Here is a 17334-nt window from a genome sequence, read left to right on the forward strand (position 1 = left end):
GATTCTTATGTTCATGTTTCATGTATTTTAATTTTAATGGTAGTGCAGCGCAATGATGTGTCGCATTCGTATATTTTATCAGCCAAACTTCTGTATTGCTCAACCAGAACAAAGAAAACGGCTTATATGGATCGATTCGAGTTGATTGCTTCGCACTACTTTCGCTCATCTCTTTCTCTCAGTGCCGCCCAGGCACCTAACTCAAATCGCTTCGTGCGAGAGCCCTGATATAAAGGCGGTACGGACCGCTCGGCGTGCCATTTGTTGTTGAGTCTAGCCGTCAACAAGACTCGAACGTGCGAGCTTATCCAAATTACCTCCTTTCGTTGACCTAAAAGGTGTGTGTGTGTGCGTGCGACCCCAATGTCGAGGGAATCAAGGATTATCACGGAGACCATAAAACATAAGGATAACAATACAGCTCTTAAATACTTCGACTTTTAACTATTGTGCCAATGGATTTTCCTACAATCCACCCTTTTTCTAAAGTTCAATTTCTATTTTTAAAGTGAAGACTAATCGAATAGCAATGAATTTCTGCTTAATTTGATCTGATTAATTTGGGTTCCATGAACCGTTTCTTTGGGATATTTTTAGAGCGTTTAAGATCAAGTGAATAATTTAATAGCACGCCATATAAGTAAATAGAACATATATTTTAAGCATCAGATCCATTAAGCCGGAAAACAATCTTTACTTAAAAAAAATGTTATTTTCTGATTCCTAATTTGTATCAGAATCATATCTAAAGTAATAAAGACAGTCAACAAAGCTTAATAATAATTTAGGGGATAATGAAAAGATGAAAAATAAACCAATTTAAAAGGGTTAAACAGTTTGTAATAAAGTAATGTTCATATGTCCTATTTTGGTAATATAGATATTACATTTTTGTATCAATTTAACAGAGAACGTAAAATAACTATCTATTTTGATGGGTATCAATCCATTGGGATGCAAATTTATATACAAAATGTGATACTTTTTAGGGGATAGGGCTTTTGTATCTTTCGAACCAATGAACAGGATAAACTGACAGAGTACCCCACTCTATTCCCTCCAGATAATCAACTGCCAAGATGTGTGACGATGATGCGGGTGCATTAGTTATCGACAACGGATCGGGCATGTGCAAAGCCGGCTTCGCCGGTGATGACGCCCCCCGCGCTGTCTTCCCCTCGATTGTGGGTCGCCCACGCCACCAGGGTGTGATGGTGGGCATGGGTCAGAAGGACTCGTACGTGGGTGATGAGGCCCAGAGCAAGCGCGGTATCCTCACGCTGAAGTACCCCATCGAGCACGGCATCATCACGAACTGGGACGACATGGAGAAGATCTGGCATCACACCTTCTACAACGAGCTGCGCGTGGCCCCCGAGGAGCATCCAGTATTATTGACCGAGGCCCCCTAAACCCCAAGGCCAATCGCGAGAAGATGACCCAGATCATGTTCGAGACCTTCAACTCGCCGGCCATGTACGTGGCCATCCAGGCCGTGCTCTCGCTGTACGCCTCCGGCCGTACCACCGGTATTGTGCTGGACTCCGGTGACGGTGTCTCCCACACCGTGCCCATCTATGAGGGCTTCGCCCTGCCCCATGCCATCCTGCGTCTGGATCTGGCCGGTCGCGACTTGACCGACTACCTGATGAAGATCCTGACCGAACGCGGTTACTCCTTCACCACCACCGCCGAGCGTGAGATTGTGCGCGACATCAAGGAGAAGCTGTGCTATGTGGCTTTGGACTTCGAGCAGGAGATGGCCACCGCCGCCGCCTCCACTTCGCTGGAGAAGTCGTACGAGCTGCCCGACGGACAGGTGATCACCATCGGCAACGAGCGCTTCCGCTGCCCCGAGGCCCTGTTCCAGCCCTCGTTCTTGGGCATGGAGTCCTGCGGCATCCACGAGACCGTCTACAACTCGATCATGAAGTGCGACGTGGACATCCGCAAGGACCTGTACGCCAACTCTGTGCTGTCCGGCGGTACCACCATGTACCCAGGTGAGCTGAAGGTCCAGTCTTTTAGAGATCACAGTCTAACTCCTTTGTTATCCAAACAGGTATTGCTGATCGCATGCAGAAGGAGATCACTGCCCTGGCCCCGTCGACCATCAAGATCAAGATCATTGCGCCACCCGAGAGGAAGTACTCCGTCTGGATCGGTGGCTCCATCTTGGCCTCGCTGTCCACCTTCCAGCAGATGTGGATCTCGAAGCAGGAGTACGATGAGTCCGGCCCTGGAATCGTCCACCGCAAGTGCTTTTAAGTCTTTCGCCCGTTGCGAAAGCTCTTCAAAGGCAACAACCAGCAGCGACCAACAACCCAGCGAGCTTCTCAACAACCTCGGCTCGCACAGTGATAGACAAAAGCAGCGTACCCATCGCACAACTATTATCATCCAACTCAGATTCACAATCGAACAACACAAGAGGCAACCTCCGGTTGTCGGAGCTCATCCTTCATGGCCACATCATCGGCAGCGGCACAGGGCATTTTTACTTTGAACAACTAGTTGTAAGAGTGGCGACTGTGCCTCCATGTCGAATAGCAACATCAAATGTATATGAAGAGCTTTTAACCCCAGTCAGTGAATTGAAAGCCAAATATATCTTCCATTAAAAATATTAAATACTTTAAATAAATACACTTTTTCTATTACCCGTGTACTCGTGTCCTGAAAAGCCCTGAAGGTACAAACGAATGTTGGTTGGTAACAGCTTTAAATTCCTTTAATTGACATTAAATTAATTGTTAACATTGGTTTTGCATTAGCCTAGCTAGTTAAATGAAAATACGGCGAGGATACTTGGTACCGGGACTTAGGCTATTAGGGACATGATGGATTGAACATTAAAAGTCTGGCAGTGACTGTTTTAGTCGAAAATGTTCCTTCAGCAGTGTTAATTAGATGAATAGTTTGGTTTTGGCTTGTGCGGTCGGGGGTGTCCTAAATAATATGAGTATTCGTTTAGTTACACATACAATATCTCCGAAATATCCTCTTAACTAATTAATTGCGAAGCTTAGCTAATACAATTATTGTACAGACCGGCATTGCACTAGTTTAGTCGAGCTCTTTGTTTTCGGAAATCTTTAGTGATGGAAAGTTACCACCTTTATTATCATAATAGGTAGAATAATAATAGTGCATCAATATGCTTAGATAGGGTAAAAGGAATATAAGAATAGGGTATGGGTAAACGGAAAGTGTAGATATATGTTAGCCTAAAAATCGTATATTTTAAAATCGGCAAAAAATAAGCCAATACACAATTTATTAAAAATGCATTCCTTTGTCAAGAAAAAAGTTCATAGGTGTTTACTTTACCTAATCATCACTGTATATCGTTAGCATAAATACGGGTTTAACTGAGCGGCCTTAATTACCTAACGGTTACCGTCCGACTTATGGATTGTATTTTGGTCAATTATACTTATTCGCTTTATAAAAGGCTCGAGTCCTCTGATATTTACAATGCTTAATACATTACATGGCAATAATATCTAGTTTCTAATTTCGGTTGAAATATAGTTATATGTTATATGTACACAAATTTCGCTTTTGTTCGGGCTACTTCGATACGATTCCTTAGGTATACATATCCTAACTAATATTCGAGAATACTTTTAACCATCGCCATTCAGTGTTTTTGTTTGCTGCTTGGTAATTCTTGGCTGGGATAACCCTCGAAGATGACGATGCTGGGGGTTAGCCCTTGGTCCTTCCCGGGACGTAGACCCGATTACCGTGGGAAGGTCAGGATACCGTTGGAATACGTCCAGGTACAGACCAGAATCAGGCGCTATATAGCAACCCCCGCAGTATCCACCGCAGAAGCCTCTCCGCATCTCCGAGGTGTTATCAAACTGAAAAAGGGAGAGATTTGATTAGGAAAAAGGTGTGACACATTATTTATATAAATTAATATTGTACAAAACGTAAGAAAGTATCGAAATAAATCACTGGTAGCCAAGTTTCTAATAATTAATAAATGTTTCATAGGTAGTATTACAATTACCAGTTGTTCACTTTTAAAATAAAAATAACAGTTGACGAATATACTTAAATATGTCCAAAGTTAAAGAACACTTCGCAGCTAATCAGTAATCTATTTGGATAATGATTATTTGATTTAATTAAGCAGGAAGATTGAATTGACCTTATGGGTTAATGGTATTTATTTAAACATTTAGGAACCCACCTCACTGACGCGCTTCATGACCGAGAACCGGCCATGCTTCGTCCACACGGTGCCCGGGCGAATGGTGAAGTCCGTGTTCTTGAGGTTGATGGAGAAGTCGCCCTGCGGACACTGACCATTGCGGTTGTAGCAATCGCCCGCCGATCCGAGCTTCTGCGGCTGACCCCGCGAGTCGGCGAACTCGAAGTCGTTGTCCAGGATCCGCAGATCGGTGATGTTCAGGCGCAGCTTGCTGAAGTGCGTCCGCCCCGAGTTCTGGTCGTTGTAGTACTCGTGGTGTCGCGACTCCGGCGGACAACTGTTGGTCTGCTTCGTCCTGAACTCATAGTAGATGGAATAGTTCTCCTGCGGATCCACGTTTACGTACTCGCGCGGTGTCCCCCTGTTCATCTGGTGGCAGTAGAGGCGCACAATCCGAGACCGCACCTCCAGCTGGTAGTCGCCGTCCGTGTTGTAGCCGTGCATCCTCTGCAGATCCGCACAGCTCCTGGGTCTCTCCTGACCCCTTGGCCCGCTAATCGCATTCAAGCTCCTGCTGCTGCTGCTACTGCTGCTGCTGCTGATCCTGCTGCTGCTGATCCTGCTGCTACTGATACTGTTGCTATTACTGGGTCTGCTGCTGATGCTGCTCCCGATGGCACTCCTCCTCCGGCATTGCGGCGGCGGAGTACAGCGGTGCCGCTCCACCTTGGAGCGTGTTGGACAGGCGATGCGACCCTTGTGCGAGTTGTAGCAGATGTCTTTCCGTTTCTCGACTCCATCGCAGTTGCACTAGGTAAGGAAACAGATTCAAAAATGTAAATATGTAATTTAAGACATATAAATTAAATCAAAAAATAATAGAAAAAAATTATTAAATTGTTCAAAGGCAAATTTTATAACAAGTTTTACACACTAAACACTAAACCAATTCTTTCTTTATTAAACATTAAAGCTAAAGCATTTAACTCATCATCGTGTAAAGCTTTAAGATTACAGAAAATAAATTTGACATTTGGTATAAGACATTAATCCTCATAACTAAAAATTATTACTACAAAAATGTGTTTTATTTGATTCTTGAAAATTTAAAATATTTATCCTAACCAACGAATTTGTTATAAAAACTACGTTAGCAAAAACTATGTAATATATTTAAAAATAAAATGTTTTAAAACTTCAAATCAAAGAATATTTAAAGTGATAAAAATGTTTGTATAATGGTTGTAAAATATACTTTACTTGACATGTATTTTACGAGGTGTATTGCATTGCTTTTGGAGGCTAACAAGATTATTACAGTGCATTTATTTTTGGCAGCTGTATATGGTAAATAACTGTATATTATAAATAATTTACTGATACTGATTTATTGTTCCCCATAATAATAAAGTGACCCACTCACCTGGGCGATGACCTTCGACTGGCGGCGCATGCAGCTGCTGCAGATGCGGCGCTTGGAGGGGCGCTTCTTGGGATCGCAGTGGCCCTCCTCCACACTGTCGCCCTGCCAGGACTCGCAGCGCACGTAGCGCGTCTGGTAGTCCTCCGAGCAGTCCGCAGGACATCGCGACCAGTCCGAGGCATTCCACTTGCAGTTGATCTTGCAGGTCTTGGTGGTGGTGCGCAGCTTGGGTCGCCTTATGTTGCGGCTCACGCAGTAGGATTCATCGATGTAAACGCGGCGCTTTGGAGTGCCCGGAACTTCTGGCTTGTAGACTCGCGTGCAGCGTTGTTTCTTCCACTTTTGCCCCTCGCCACATTGCACCGAACACTGTTGGAGATAATATTTTATATAACTAAATTCCATTAGGTCAAATTTAAGGCCTACCTGGGTCCATTCGCTAGTGTACTTGATGTGGCAGCACTTGCGTACTTCCTTGGGCTTCCGGCTATCGCAGCCGATTCCATAGGGATTTGAACAGCTCACAGAGCGACTCTTCTCGCACCAATCATCGCACTCGCCCCACTCTCCAATCACCCAGTTACTAGCCGCCACGGCATTCTAAATGTTACGGGTAATAATTAGGGATAAAGTAAGTCATCTAAATATCTAAAGGAGAGTCCACAGGACTTACAGGAGATTCGGTGTATGTGGGGCAGGGATCCGTGTTGCAGTAATCGATCAGAGTGCTCAAATGGGGCTTGGTTCGGGGATTACATCTATCTTCGCTGACTCGTGCATTGTGTAGATAGCAATGAGCCTCACGTTGCCGGGAACCGGTGCCACAGGACTTGGAGCACTGTAACATGTATATGAAGTTAAGATCATTCAGATTATCCAGATGAAATCTGAACTCACCGATGACCAGTCTGATAGGAGCCAGCACCCCTCACGACACTCCTCGTGATGAGCCACGTCAAACTTCAGCTTGCAATAGGACATATCCACAATATTGGAACGCTGCATATTTGGGAATGTCTGAATGCACTGGAAGGTCTTCTCGCGGGTACCCAATTCTCCACAGGCGGCGGAGCACTCTGAAATGCTCGTGACCGTGAGACTGAAAGTGCATGAGAAGATGTATGTTTAGCATTTGATTCTTTGTATACAAATTAAACTAAACCCACTTGAGGCGGCATTCCGTGTTGCAGGCCCGATCCTCGACCTTGGGCATGGCGGACTTGTCGCAGAACTGGGGGGCGACCTTCAGACCCTGGGTGGTGCTGATGCAGGCCGGCTGCCGATGGCTTCTGCCCTCGCAGAGCGAATCGCAGTTGCTGGGGGCCTGCATTTCCCAGCGGTAGATCTCAACCTCCGCCTCCAGACTCGGTGGCTTGTCGATGGTGTAGGAGTAGGACATTAGTACGGTGTCTTGTTGCACAGCAGGGCTCACATCGAGGGAGATGATCTGCCAAAGAAGAAGATAGGGTATCACTTGCCATCTGCTAGTCGAGCTGGTCATTGTAGTAGTACCTGAACTATTAGATCACGTGACAACTTCCATGAGTAGGTCGTGTTCACCTGCTCCACCGGATTGCTGGAGCCGCTGTAGTGCATCGTTACCCCGGCATATACAAAACTCCATGGATATGTCTTCACCAAATCGCCATTGAGAAGGTTTTTCCGCCTGTCATCGCTTAGCACAATGAAATTTTGCTCCGAATAGCCAGGTTGCTTGATCATTATGTTGGAGGCACCTTTAAATATAAACATAGAAGATTTAAATACCTTGTTTATAAATTAAGAAAATAATCGATTTATTTTTCTTATCCATAGTTCTGGATTTATCACACAATATTAAAGTATAAACCTCTAGTTTAACAGTCAATTAGAAGGGTCTTTAAAAATACTTGTAAATAATTTTTTTGAAAGTGATGCTGATGGTTATCGTTATTTCGTCCGATTGAGAATATTAATATTTAATATTAATATTTTTGAGTTTTGGCACACCTTCTTAAATAATTTGTTATATTTTGTTCTCAGACGAATGGTTAGAAAAAGTTATGTATGTTTTTGTTTTTATAAATTAGTTTATTTGAGCTTTTACATTGAAATTTGTTAACTTTGCGACTTAGCACAAAATTAAAAATTTATTCAAAATGAAATTCAAAACTAACCGCCCCGAGGTTTTGCCAATTACATGAATAAGGTACATTCAAAATAAAAAAAATGTGGCATTTAATCTGGATAATCAGATATATTTCTATAAAATACCAAAAAACTTGAAAAGGTCAGAGTCGGTATATTGGCATCGGTCATATAATAGCCTATTGCATTAGAAATCGAGTCATCTTTAGAATTATTGGGCAAATAAGTTTGTGTGTGGAGAGGAATTGAAAAATAATTGAAAAACATTAAAATGCACTTAAAATGCATTGGATTAACAATATTGCCATCAGGGCAGATAAGAAATTGCAAGGCAATGCCATGTGAAAAAGGAGATCGTTATTAATGCAAATTTAAAATCAGTGATGATCCAATAGATTTCGAGTGTCTTTACACAAGGGCTGGAATGTTCGAGATAATGGGTGGCGCCAGAAGCAGATAAGGAGCACCGATTGGAATATTGTTAATGGATCGAGGCGACCCGAGTAAGTCGACTGATTAGCCGTGGAATCGGAAAGAGTGCAATCTTGGCGTACGTGAGGCGGTGGGGTGCATTCACCTGGCGCCGGTACCTGCTCATCCGGCGACATCTCTATCGCCATCACCCCGTTCCCGAGTCACGAGCTCCGATCCGGCCACAAACATGGTGGCCCACAGACCACTCAACTCACACGTAGGTAAGCAATTCACCCATTAAGCCCGAAAGGCACAAACAGATACCATTAGCATTCATTGAGGAAATTATTATGACAACAATTAATTAAAGAAATGTAGTTAGACAAGCACTTGAGCCATGCACACACACCTTTTGGTATTGTCGTCACATAGTAGGTTGTCTTGTTTGGGTCATTCCCGTCATTCAGCCCCAGGAGATTGGAGACGCGCAGATTTCCGGTAATTTCGTGGCATGTGTCATTGCGACCCTCGCACACGCCGCACTTGTCTGCAAAAAGCGGAAATCGATTAGTAATCGCTATTTTTAGCAGTGATTTAAAGGCGATGAGGGGGGCTGATGATTTGAGTTAGAGAATTCGGAATTCTTTACCCAGCTTGGCTATCGAGTTGAGCTCGTTGTCGCATCCCGCCGGCCGGCAGATGCCGTTGACGCACTTGTCGAAGCTGTCCACCGCGCAGGAGGTGCCGTCGATGACCTTGCTCTTGAGCATGAAGTAGGTCACCTTCTGGTCGATGCGGCAGAACAACTTGCACGCATCCTCTGGGGGTCAAATAAAGAAAGTCCACCATTAACATCTGGACACTCATTGCAAGACCTCAATCCGCACTCACTTTGGTATTTGGGCACCCACTTTGTGGCCGAATTGACACCCGGAATGTTCATGTCCCGTCCGTTCATGTCGTAGCACTGCTGTTCGCGCGAGTCCATGCTGCCCTCCGGACACTGGTGGGTGTTGCAGGAGCGGTACTTCTTCCGGCTGCCCGTGCAGTACTTGCCATCGTGCTCCGGCACCGGGTGGTTGCACTCCCGCCGCGACTCCTGCACCCCGCCCCCGCAGGTGAGGCTGCAGGGCGTGAAGGGCGTCCATGGACCCCAGCCGCCGTTCACCTTGCGTCCGTAGCCATGCTTGTTGGACACGCACCTGCCCTTCTGGCACCAGTGGCCACTGGTGCCGCAGGGCGTCCCATCCGCCCACGGCAGATTGCTGGAGCTGCACTGGTCGTTGGGGCTGCCCGGCGTCGGCTTGCACCACAGCCGCCGGCACTCCTCGTCCGAGGGGCAGTAGCCGAACTCGTTGCCGAAGCTCAGCTGGCACTGGTTGTCCAGCGAGTAGATCTCCCCGGGCAGCCGCTTGGTGCCGTAGGGTATGTGCTCACCCACGGAGGTCTCCAGGCAGCTCTTATCCGTTTTCCTGCGGATAGAAAGGTGGTCGGGTTACTTGGTGGGCTTACTTGGAGGGCTGTTCAAGGGGGCACTCACTCGAGAAACTCGGACACAAAGTGGCGGGAGCACTTCGACCATGACCACGGGTGCATGTGGATGCCCATCATGCTGGACATGATGTGCAGCTGCTTGTTGTTGTTGTTGTTGTTGGGCCTCGTGATGTACGGCGCACACTTGTCGTCATCGTCGTGGTTCATGCTAAGTCTAAAGTATTCGGAATCAAGAACACATGGTCAATATTAGTCGAAAATATCTAGGGTGATTAGCTTGATTCTTCTCTTGAGTGCACTAATTGTAATGAACAAGAATGCTAATTTAAAAAAAATAGAACTACGTCGTTTTCAATACAAAACACTTTTAGCTGCACTCCACTTATATTTTGTAATTTAAAGTGATTTACCCTATTCAAGTTTCTTAGTATAAAAGGCACCATGGCCTGTACACTTTATCATGGCTTATTATTACTCCTTCTTATAAAAACTATGTATTATAGGTTGAAGTAAATAAAATAACTCGAATATTTAATTTTAAATATAAGACTTTCTTTCGCCTGTACACTTTATCAAGGCTTATTATTACTCCTCCTTATAAAAACTATATATTATAAGTTGAAGAGAACAAAATAACTGGAATATTGAATTTGAAATATAAGACTTTCTTATAAGGAAAAGTATATTGACACTTTTAAAATAAGATAAACAGGGTTAAATACAAATGAAGTATACGCTGGACTAATAGCAGTCCCTAGATCATTGCCCCTTCGTTAACTTACATGTGTCCCAGCTCGTGGGCCATGGTGAAGGCGGTGGGCAGTCCCGTGTCCTGGACAATGGAGCAGGACCTCTCGCTGCAGACGGTGCCCAACTCGGCCAGGCCCAGCATGTGGCAGATCTTGCCCGGCACACTGCCGCAGATGTTTTCGCTGGGGTTTTGAGAACATAGATTCCATTAGGATACCCTCGAGTAATAACCCCACTTCAAACATCCACTCACCGGGTGATCAGCATGGCAGTGTCCCTTTGGTAGCCGTACTGGTTGATGTAGGTGCAGAAACGCCTCAGCATATCGTTGCTGGACTTGTGCTGATCGTTGGTCTGGGGCAGCACAAGTAGTTTCACCAGCGAGATCCGGATGGAATTGCCGATGCTGGCGTCCCCAAAGATGCTGGACACGATCGAGAGCAGGATGAGGATGTAGGGCTTCAGGTCGTCGCCGTGGAAGCGCACCATGCTGGAGTCCACGGCAATGAGCACCTCCACGGTGTACAGCTGGTTGTCCGTGTCGGCGTAGTGCCTCTTCGATCGGCTGAGTGTACGGGACTCGGGTCTGTGGCGCTCCAGCTCCCGCTCCATCTGGCTCACCAGGGCGTCCAGGCCCAGCTCGAGACTGGAGACAGCCTGTCTGGCATTGCGGTGCGATTTCCGCCAGACCCGGTGCAGAACCTCATCGCTGCTGGTCCGGTTGTATGGCTGGATGAGGAGCGCGCCGAAACTGGTTTTGATTAAACCAGTCTGCAGCCGAGAACGGGGGAAACGGAACGCATGGGAGCGCTTATTAGTAGTCATATTCGGCGGCATATTGATAAGCATAATTTGCGAAATGTAAATGCGATGCAAATGGCTGAAATCTGAGCGAAGGTCAAACGGAGTCACTTGTTGGCCTTACCATGCCGCCGCAGAGCGAGACTGCCACCATTGACTGGGGATCGCCCTCCACGTTGCCGGTGTAGTGGCATCCCAGGTGGTGCTGCTCCGGCTCCGAATCCAGCTCCTGGTCCTGCTCCCCATCCTGGTCCAGCTGCAGCGTGTGGTTCTGGACGAACGAGGAGTCCTGGCGCAGCACCAAGTGCAACTGGTGGCCGAACACATTCAGGTTGTACTCCGGATGCGGGTCCCAGATCTTGTTGGTCCTGTTGCGGTACGTTCCCGTCTTGATAAAGGCCGTGGAGGAATCTATATGGAGATGGGAGTTGCCCAAAAATGTATTGATTTACTAAAGGAATGTGAATAGATATTAAAGCCACCAATGTTTTTTTCCACTTATAATTTGTGGAAAAGTCTATATAGAGATGGGAGTTATCTGAAAATTAAATGATTGACTGGAAGACTAGATATTAAAACAACCAATGTTTTATTCCACTTGTAATGGTTTATTTGTCAAAGTTTTGTTGCAATGTATTTTTTAATTAAGATCTTCTTATACAGTCTGATTTCTCAGTTGATTTATTTGTTTTTGATATCTTAAAGATTGCGATTAAAAGAAATGGTAATATGTATTAGATGTATTCCTAACCTTTATCTGAGTTGACAATTTAGTACTGTTGTTAGTGTGTAAAGATATGTCCTAATTGTAAGGATATGTCTTAAATGGATATGGGCATAACTTTATGTTATATTTGTTCAAGAGCTCACCTTTTAGAAAACTGTTGAGGTCGCTGTTTCGCTTCGACTCGTAGAGCAGATCGCCTTCGCTGAGGCTGTAGTTGTAGACCTTGGTGGGCATGGCGTAGGTGCTGTGCTCCTCCTCGTTCAGGTCCTTCAACCCATCCGCCTGGGTGTCGTTATCGAAATTTCTGGGATGAAGCGTGACTGGTGGGGCAGGCATGCTGATGACAGTGGGGTGGGGCAGCTTGTGGTTGTGGTTTTGGTTTTGGTTCTGGCTGCTCTGGGGCAGCTCCAGCCGCGCCGCTTTATGGGCACTCGGAAATCCGTGGAAGAACATGATCAACAGCAACATGGCGAAGCCGAGGCCGCAGGCATACAGACGGGCGTGCTGCCGCCAGTGGGTGGACATCTTTTGGCTGCACTTGTACTTGTAGAACCACCATTCACACCTCTTCTTCAGCACGAGCTGCAATGGAGAAAGGGGATCGGCAGGTTAGCTGCTTGTGTTCTACGCAGATTAAAGGGCAGTCCGGCATTCTCTCACACCTTGAGTGCGGATTTCGATTGGGGAAGGGGGCAGGGGGGGGCGGCTGGAAAGCTCGCCAGATAAGTACTTGGGCACGTTCCACATTCCCCAACGGCCGATGTGTGTGATTGACTTTCGAAAGAATTATTGATGAACTGCCACCGGCGGCCAGATACCTTGACCACCTGTGAGATGCTCGGCGGAACAGGCGGATCACTCGGATGCAGGGGCCAAGATGAGGGGAAGGCGAGGGCGGGGGCGTTGGCGAAAACGGAGGCGGAGGCGATTGCCCGGCGGCGATGGCCTTTGGCTGCAGCCAGACCATAGGAGAAGCTGTTGAAATCACTTCCTCGCACCGCGAATTTTTGCACATTTTGTTTAAAATAAATGCTTAAACGCTGAGGTGTAAAGTGTGCCAACGGCAATTTGTGCTCAATAGATATAACAAAAGCGAAGTCAAGCCAACAAAAAAAAAAAAATTCGAATAAAAAGATTCAGTACCCAGCCGGGCAAAAAAACATTTTAATGCCTCTAATTTGTAGATTTATGTGAGAGCTCTTTGTTTTGCACCTCCGTCGAAATTGTTTTAGCCAATTCATACATCAGCGCAAATAAATTAAAATTCCCCCACGAAATTAGCGAATTAATGCCGCTAAATGATGAGCTGTTTTACATAATTTTATGGCAGCTATGTGAACTCTGCCACCGCCGACACATTCGTTATGCTCATTGGCCATATTGTCGCCTGAACAGCGACTGCAATGGGCTGCCAAAAAGTCTGTGGATTATGAATTCTGCAGAATAACCAATCTGGCGTGCCGTGTGATTCCGTTGCACTATGGGGAATTTGCCCGATTTTTTGGAATAAATGTATTTTTTAAAAGTGTGCCGATTTCTTTTTTTTTTTTTTAATGTATTAAGAAAACATCAAGCTGTTTGGTAACATACCGCAAATGTTAACTTAAAAGTCTAGTATTTAAATACCAACTGTTAAAGTCAGCTGTTGCAAGCGCACATGGTTTGTTTACATTTTGCTTAACTTTGAAGCTCACTTTCAAATCATTATCTCTGCAACAAAATGACGTAAGACAGTCAAATTTGAAATTATTACCAATTCTCAATGTATGTTCTGTGTAAAAATACTTATACATTGCTTAATATGTGCGTCCAATTTTAACAATTTGTAAATGTAGCAGGTGATGTTTTCGTTTGGGTTTTGGAAAGAAAGTTAAACTTTCAATAGAGTTTTACAAAAATGTTTAACTTTGTTCAGTAAGTGTCTTTATCCATGTTGTAGAGTGATTAATTGCGAATTCAGAACATATTGTCTCATTGTGCGCTTAGTGCGACTTTTCGCGTAATTTCATTTTTTAGAAACCAATCTCTTGATCAAAAACGCAGCCCTGCTGGAAGTTTTGCATAAGCAAAAGGGTCTTCGAGAAAAAAAAAATGGCGAATTCACTTTTGTTAGCAAGCAAGTTGATCCCACAGTCGAATCTCCAACTTTACAGATGTTTTTCAGAGAGCCGTGGTTACTTCAGACCCCATCATTTCATCAATGAATTTGAAGAAGCGCGTCCGAAAACATGAGCTGCTTGCTCTTTCACCAAAAGTCATTTAATTGTAATTATGCGAATATGAACCTGGAGACGAGTCTCTAGATGTTGATAATTATGAAAAGAAAACGACTATGATTTTTTGAAATTAAAAATTAAGAGCATATAGAGCTAAATTTGTTATAAAAAATTGGGTTTGGGGGGGGGTATACTTTCACTTTTCCAACAGGTGTGTATAGGTATGTAGAACACTATAAAAAAAACCTCACTTAAATATGTTACATAGTTCGCGAGTTATTAATTTATTCCAAAAAATCGGGCAAATTCCCCATAGTGCGTTGGAGGTGCGGGTGATCACATTTCCGGCGTATAATGAAGCACTTTTGCGGTTCTCGCACTGATGAGAATTGGTAACCGCAAAAGGGGGAAACTATTTTCAAAACTTATATAGACTATAATTGAGCACATTTTGAGCAAAAAGACGTAAAACTTGTCCTTGAAATTGTTAATTGTTATTGACCTTGGACAGCGTCACCGAAAGTTACAAATTAATGGTTTTTGCAAATAGCTTAGAACTTTGGGCCATAAAATTCTCATTAGGTTCAGAGTCGGCGCCCTTTGCCCAATTAAAAGGCCGTTTAACGATCGAAAAGTGATTATCCCAGATAGCAGTTCTGAATGGCTAAGTGGTTGGCCAATTAACCGTCTTAGAAAAAAGTCTTGTTATGACCAGATAATTAGATAACTGCCAGCTGTATTGCCTACTTTTGAGCGCTATTGTTCTTAGATCCCTATAAATTATCCCCATTATTATAGACATTCTTTCGAAATTCATTTAATTAATTTTATGTTACTCCAGTTCATTAAACTTTGCGCTTAAGTACTTATTACCGAATCATTCACTGAGCCCCAAACATAATCAACAAGTTGATTAATGGACCGGGCTATCAACGAATTGCCCGGGTTACCCTGATCCGATTTTATCGGTCAAGTTGTTCTGCGAGAAGATCGATGGCTTGGCGCAGCGAAGAATCCGCCGACTAGAATCTGGATCTGTGGGTGTGAGGCTTATCATAAACCTCATCCAATACTTAAATGCCTGTGCACAATTTGCAATGCAAATCGGGCATGCCGCGATGCCCCAAAGATATCCATTGGATCGCCGGCTCTTTATGTACTTAATTAAAGCCCCATTCGGCCGATCTCGGCCTTATCTCTCACTGGTTAGTTATGCATGCGCTGGGGGAGCTGCTTATTAACTTGTTTCGAGATGCCTTATGAATATGCAAATGCACTGCGTGCCCTCTTCTCTTTTATCAGCGAAGCGTCGCCTGGTTAAGTGGCCGGCAGATGCCTGTGCCGTTCTTTATTTTAGGGCTGGCATTGTATTGTATATTCTGCGTATTTTCGGATGGTTCATTTACACGGGACTTTTTTTTTATTACTCCGCTCGGACTAATTGACCAGTTCGATGGATCGGCAGTGGCAGTAACAGCAACAGCAACAGCAACAGCAACAGCAACATGAAGATGAAGATGAAGGGGCAGAAACAGAAACAGAAACATCTTGGCCAAGCCAAACCTGTTTACACTTGACTGGGAATGGAAACAAACAAGCGATTTGTGTGTCAGTCGATTGCTTTATATTGCCGAGTGCCATAATTTATGCTCCGTGGCCGACACACAGTCTGCAGAGCTGCGGTCGTCGCCGTTCAGTCTGTCCCCGTGAAGGCCGCTCATTGGATGCCTCGTGTAAACCACCTCCGGCCGATGGAATCGGAGGTGTTAACCGACGAATGCGTGGCCCGTCTGGCCAGACAACGCGGCGTATGCTTAATTACACGGCTATGACCGACGGTCGATGCCCAATGCCCAATGCCCAATGCCCGATCCCCCAGATTGCCGCTCGGCCAGCAATTGTTTGCTGTTAATTTGTATTTAATGACTTAATTGCAGTGCTGGCCGACTAAACTGGCGCCCTGTGCCGCTTTTGGCCAACGCGCCGTATACTTGATGTAATTGGCATTTGCGCATGCGCAGCGTGATCCGCAAATGGAAACGAAAATAACCGCAACTGCAAATTATCACATTTGCAGCCGCATATTTGGAGTAAATCACAGTGCCAGCGAATTCGATAGTTCCGCAGCATCCGACGATTGATTTCAATTACATTTTCGCGCTCCTCCTACAATTATTTAAATCCCAGCCAATCTGACCTTATATGCTATTTGCAACATGCATTTTGGCATTCCTACTTTGTAAGAAACTTTGGCAAAACTTTTCCACTTGGTAGAATTTGGGGCGCGTGTGTTTACAGTGCCTGCTGGCGAATGATAAATAAACTTGTACACTTTATGGGCGTGCGCTTTTTGGGGCCGATATGCATGCGCGATACGTGCCTGCCTTAAACGAAATCAAAAACGTTATAATTTAAGCAGGCAAATTTCTTCATTTCTATCAAAAATAATTAAATTCTTTTGCTTGATAGACATTTCTGTAGTCTACATTGTAAAATAATGTTACCACCAAAATTAGAGTATTAACAATTAGTCGCAATCAAAGTCTGGTATAATTTAAGATACAAATGTTGATCTGTTGTATGCAACTTAACGATGGCAAAATATTCTGGAGAAAATTGCAGTCAGGCAATTATTTGAAAACACAGGAATTACGTTGAATTAGATTGGTCAGGAGCGGGGAAAGTATTTGTAAATATTTTAAATGTGCAGCCGATCATTTCGTGGAAATGTTTTTCCCAATTTCCTATCGTGAATTGACAAGGGGAACCGCGATACGTCGTGGTCCTTGAAATTCGGGAAAAAACTGATGGCAAAACGAAAACAAAAACCCCGGTAAACAGCCGGCGAAAAACAGGGCCATAAAATCATTTTCTATGGTCTTCCCTGGAAAAATGCTTAGTCCACCATTCGAATGGTAAACTCTGGTCATCCGGTGAATCCCACATCCCCCACGCGCCAAATTAAATCCGTCTTATGACAGCACCGTCTCGGGATAAACAGTTCATGGAAATGCATTTGTGCTGCATTCGTTTGGATCTATCTTAATTGAAATCAACAGTCGACTGAAGTGCATTTACAACTTCAAATTCACAATTGAAAGCCATCATCGCAAATTCAATCAATTAACCTTGGCCGAAAACGAAAATGTGCAAAAATTTAATTGAAAATGGGCTACAAAATGCATTAGACCGGCTTTGGCTTCCATTTGGCTTGACG

The 17334-nt window shown here is 44.6% G+C and overlaps 2 protein-coding genes across 4 annotated transcripts in view; one reads left to right on the forward strand and one right to left on the reverse strand.

The window, feature by feature from the left end:
- Positions 1 to 217: 217 nt before the first annotated feature.
- LOC108044696 (actin, indirect flight muscle) lies at positions 218 to 2660 on the forward strand. Its single transcript, XM_017123780.2, is given in 4 exon segments — positions 218 to 338; positions 1064 to 1401; positions 1404 to 2003; positions 2063 to 2660. Coding segments are annotated over 3 exon segments (1128 nt in total). The 5' UTR covers positions 218 to 338; positions 1064 to 1079; the 3' UTR covers positions 2269 to 2660.
- A 55-nt stretch (positions 2661 to 2715) lies between these two features.
- Positions 2716 to 17334, reverse strand: part of LOC108044702 (A disintegrin and metalloproteinase with thrombospondin motifs 1) — a 37963-nt gene continuing 23344 nt past the window's right edge. For all 3 annotated transcript variants that reach the window (XM_017123797.2, XM_017123798.2, XM_017123799.2), the window contains exons 2-17: positions 12045 to 12483; positions 11299 to 11585; positions 10627 to 11144; positions 10406 to 10555; positions 9670 to 9837; positions 9021 to 9601; positions 8779 to 8949; positions 8539 to 8676; positions 7101 to 7324; positions 6755 to 7035; positions 6486 to 6687; positions 6262 to 6426; positions 6015 to 6188; positions 5589 to 5957; positions 4205 to 4975; positions 2716 to 3869 (exon numbers count right to left, since the gene is read on the reverse strand). In XM_017123797.2, coding sequence (XP_016979286.2) covers positions 3630 to 3869; positions 4205 to 4975; positions 5589 to 5957; positions 6015 to 6188; positions 6262 to 6426; positions 6486 to 6687; positions 6755 to 7035; positions 7101 to 7324; positions 8539 to 8676; positions 8779 to 8949; positions 9021 to 9601; positions 9670 to 9837; positions 10406 to 10555; positions 10627 to 11144; positions 11299 to 11585; positions 12045 to 12483 — 4878 coding nt within the window. In that variant the 3' untranslated portion in view covers positions 2716 to 3629. The remainder of the gene's footprint in view (positions 3870 to 4204; positions 4976 to 5588; positions 5958 to 6014; positions 6189 to 6261; positions 6427 to 6485; positions 6688 to 6754; positions 7036 to 7100; positions 7325 to 8538; positions 8677 to 8778; positions 8950 to 9020; positions 9602 to 9669; positions 9838 to 10405; positions 10556 to 10626; positions 11145 to 11298; positions 11586 to 12044; positions 12484 to 17334) is intronic.

The sequence above is a fragment of the Drosophila rhopaloa genome, unplaced genomic scaffold, assembly GCF_018152115.1.
Source record: "Drosophila rhopaloa isolate 14029-0021.01 unplaced genomic scaffold, ASM1815211v1 contig_167, whole genome shotgun sequence".
NCBI lineage: Eukaryota > Metazoa > Arthropoda > Insecta > Diptera > Drosophilidae > Drosophila > Drosophila rhopaloa.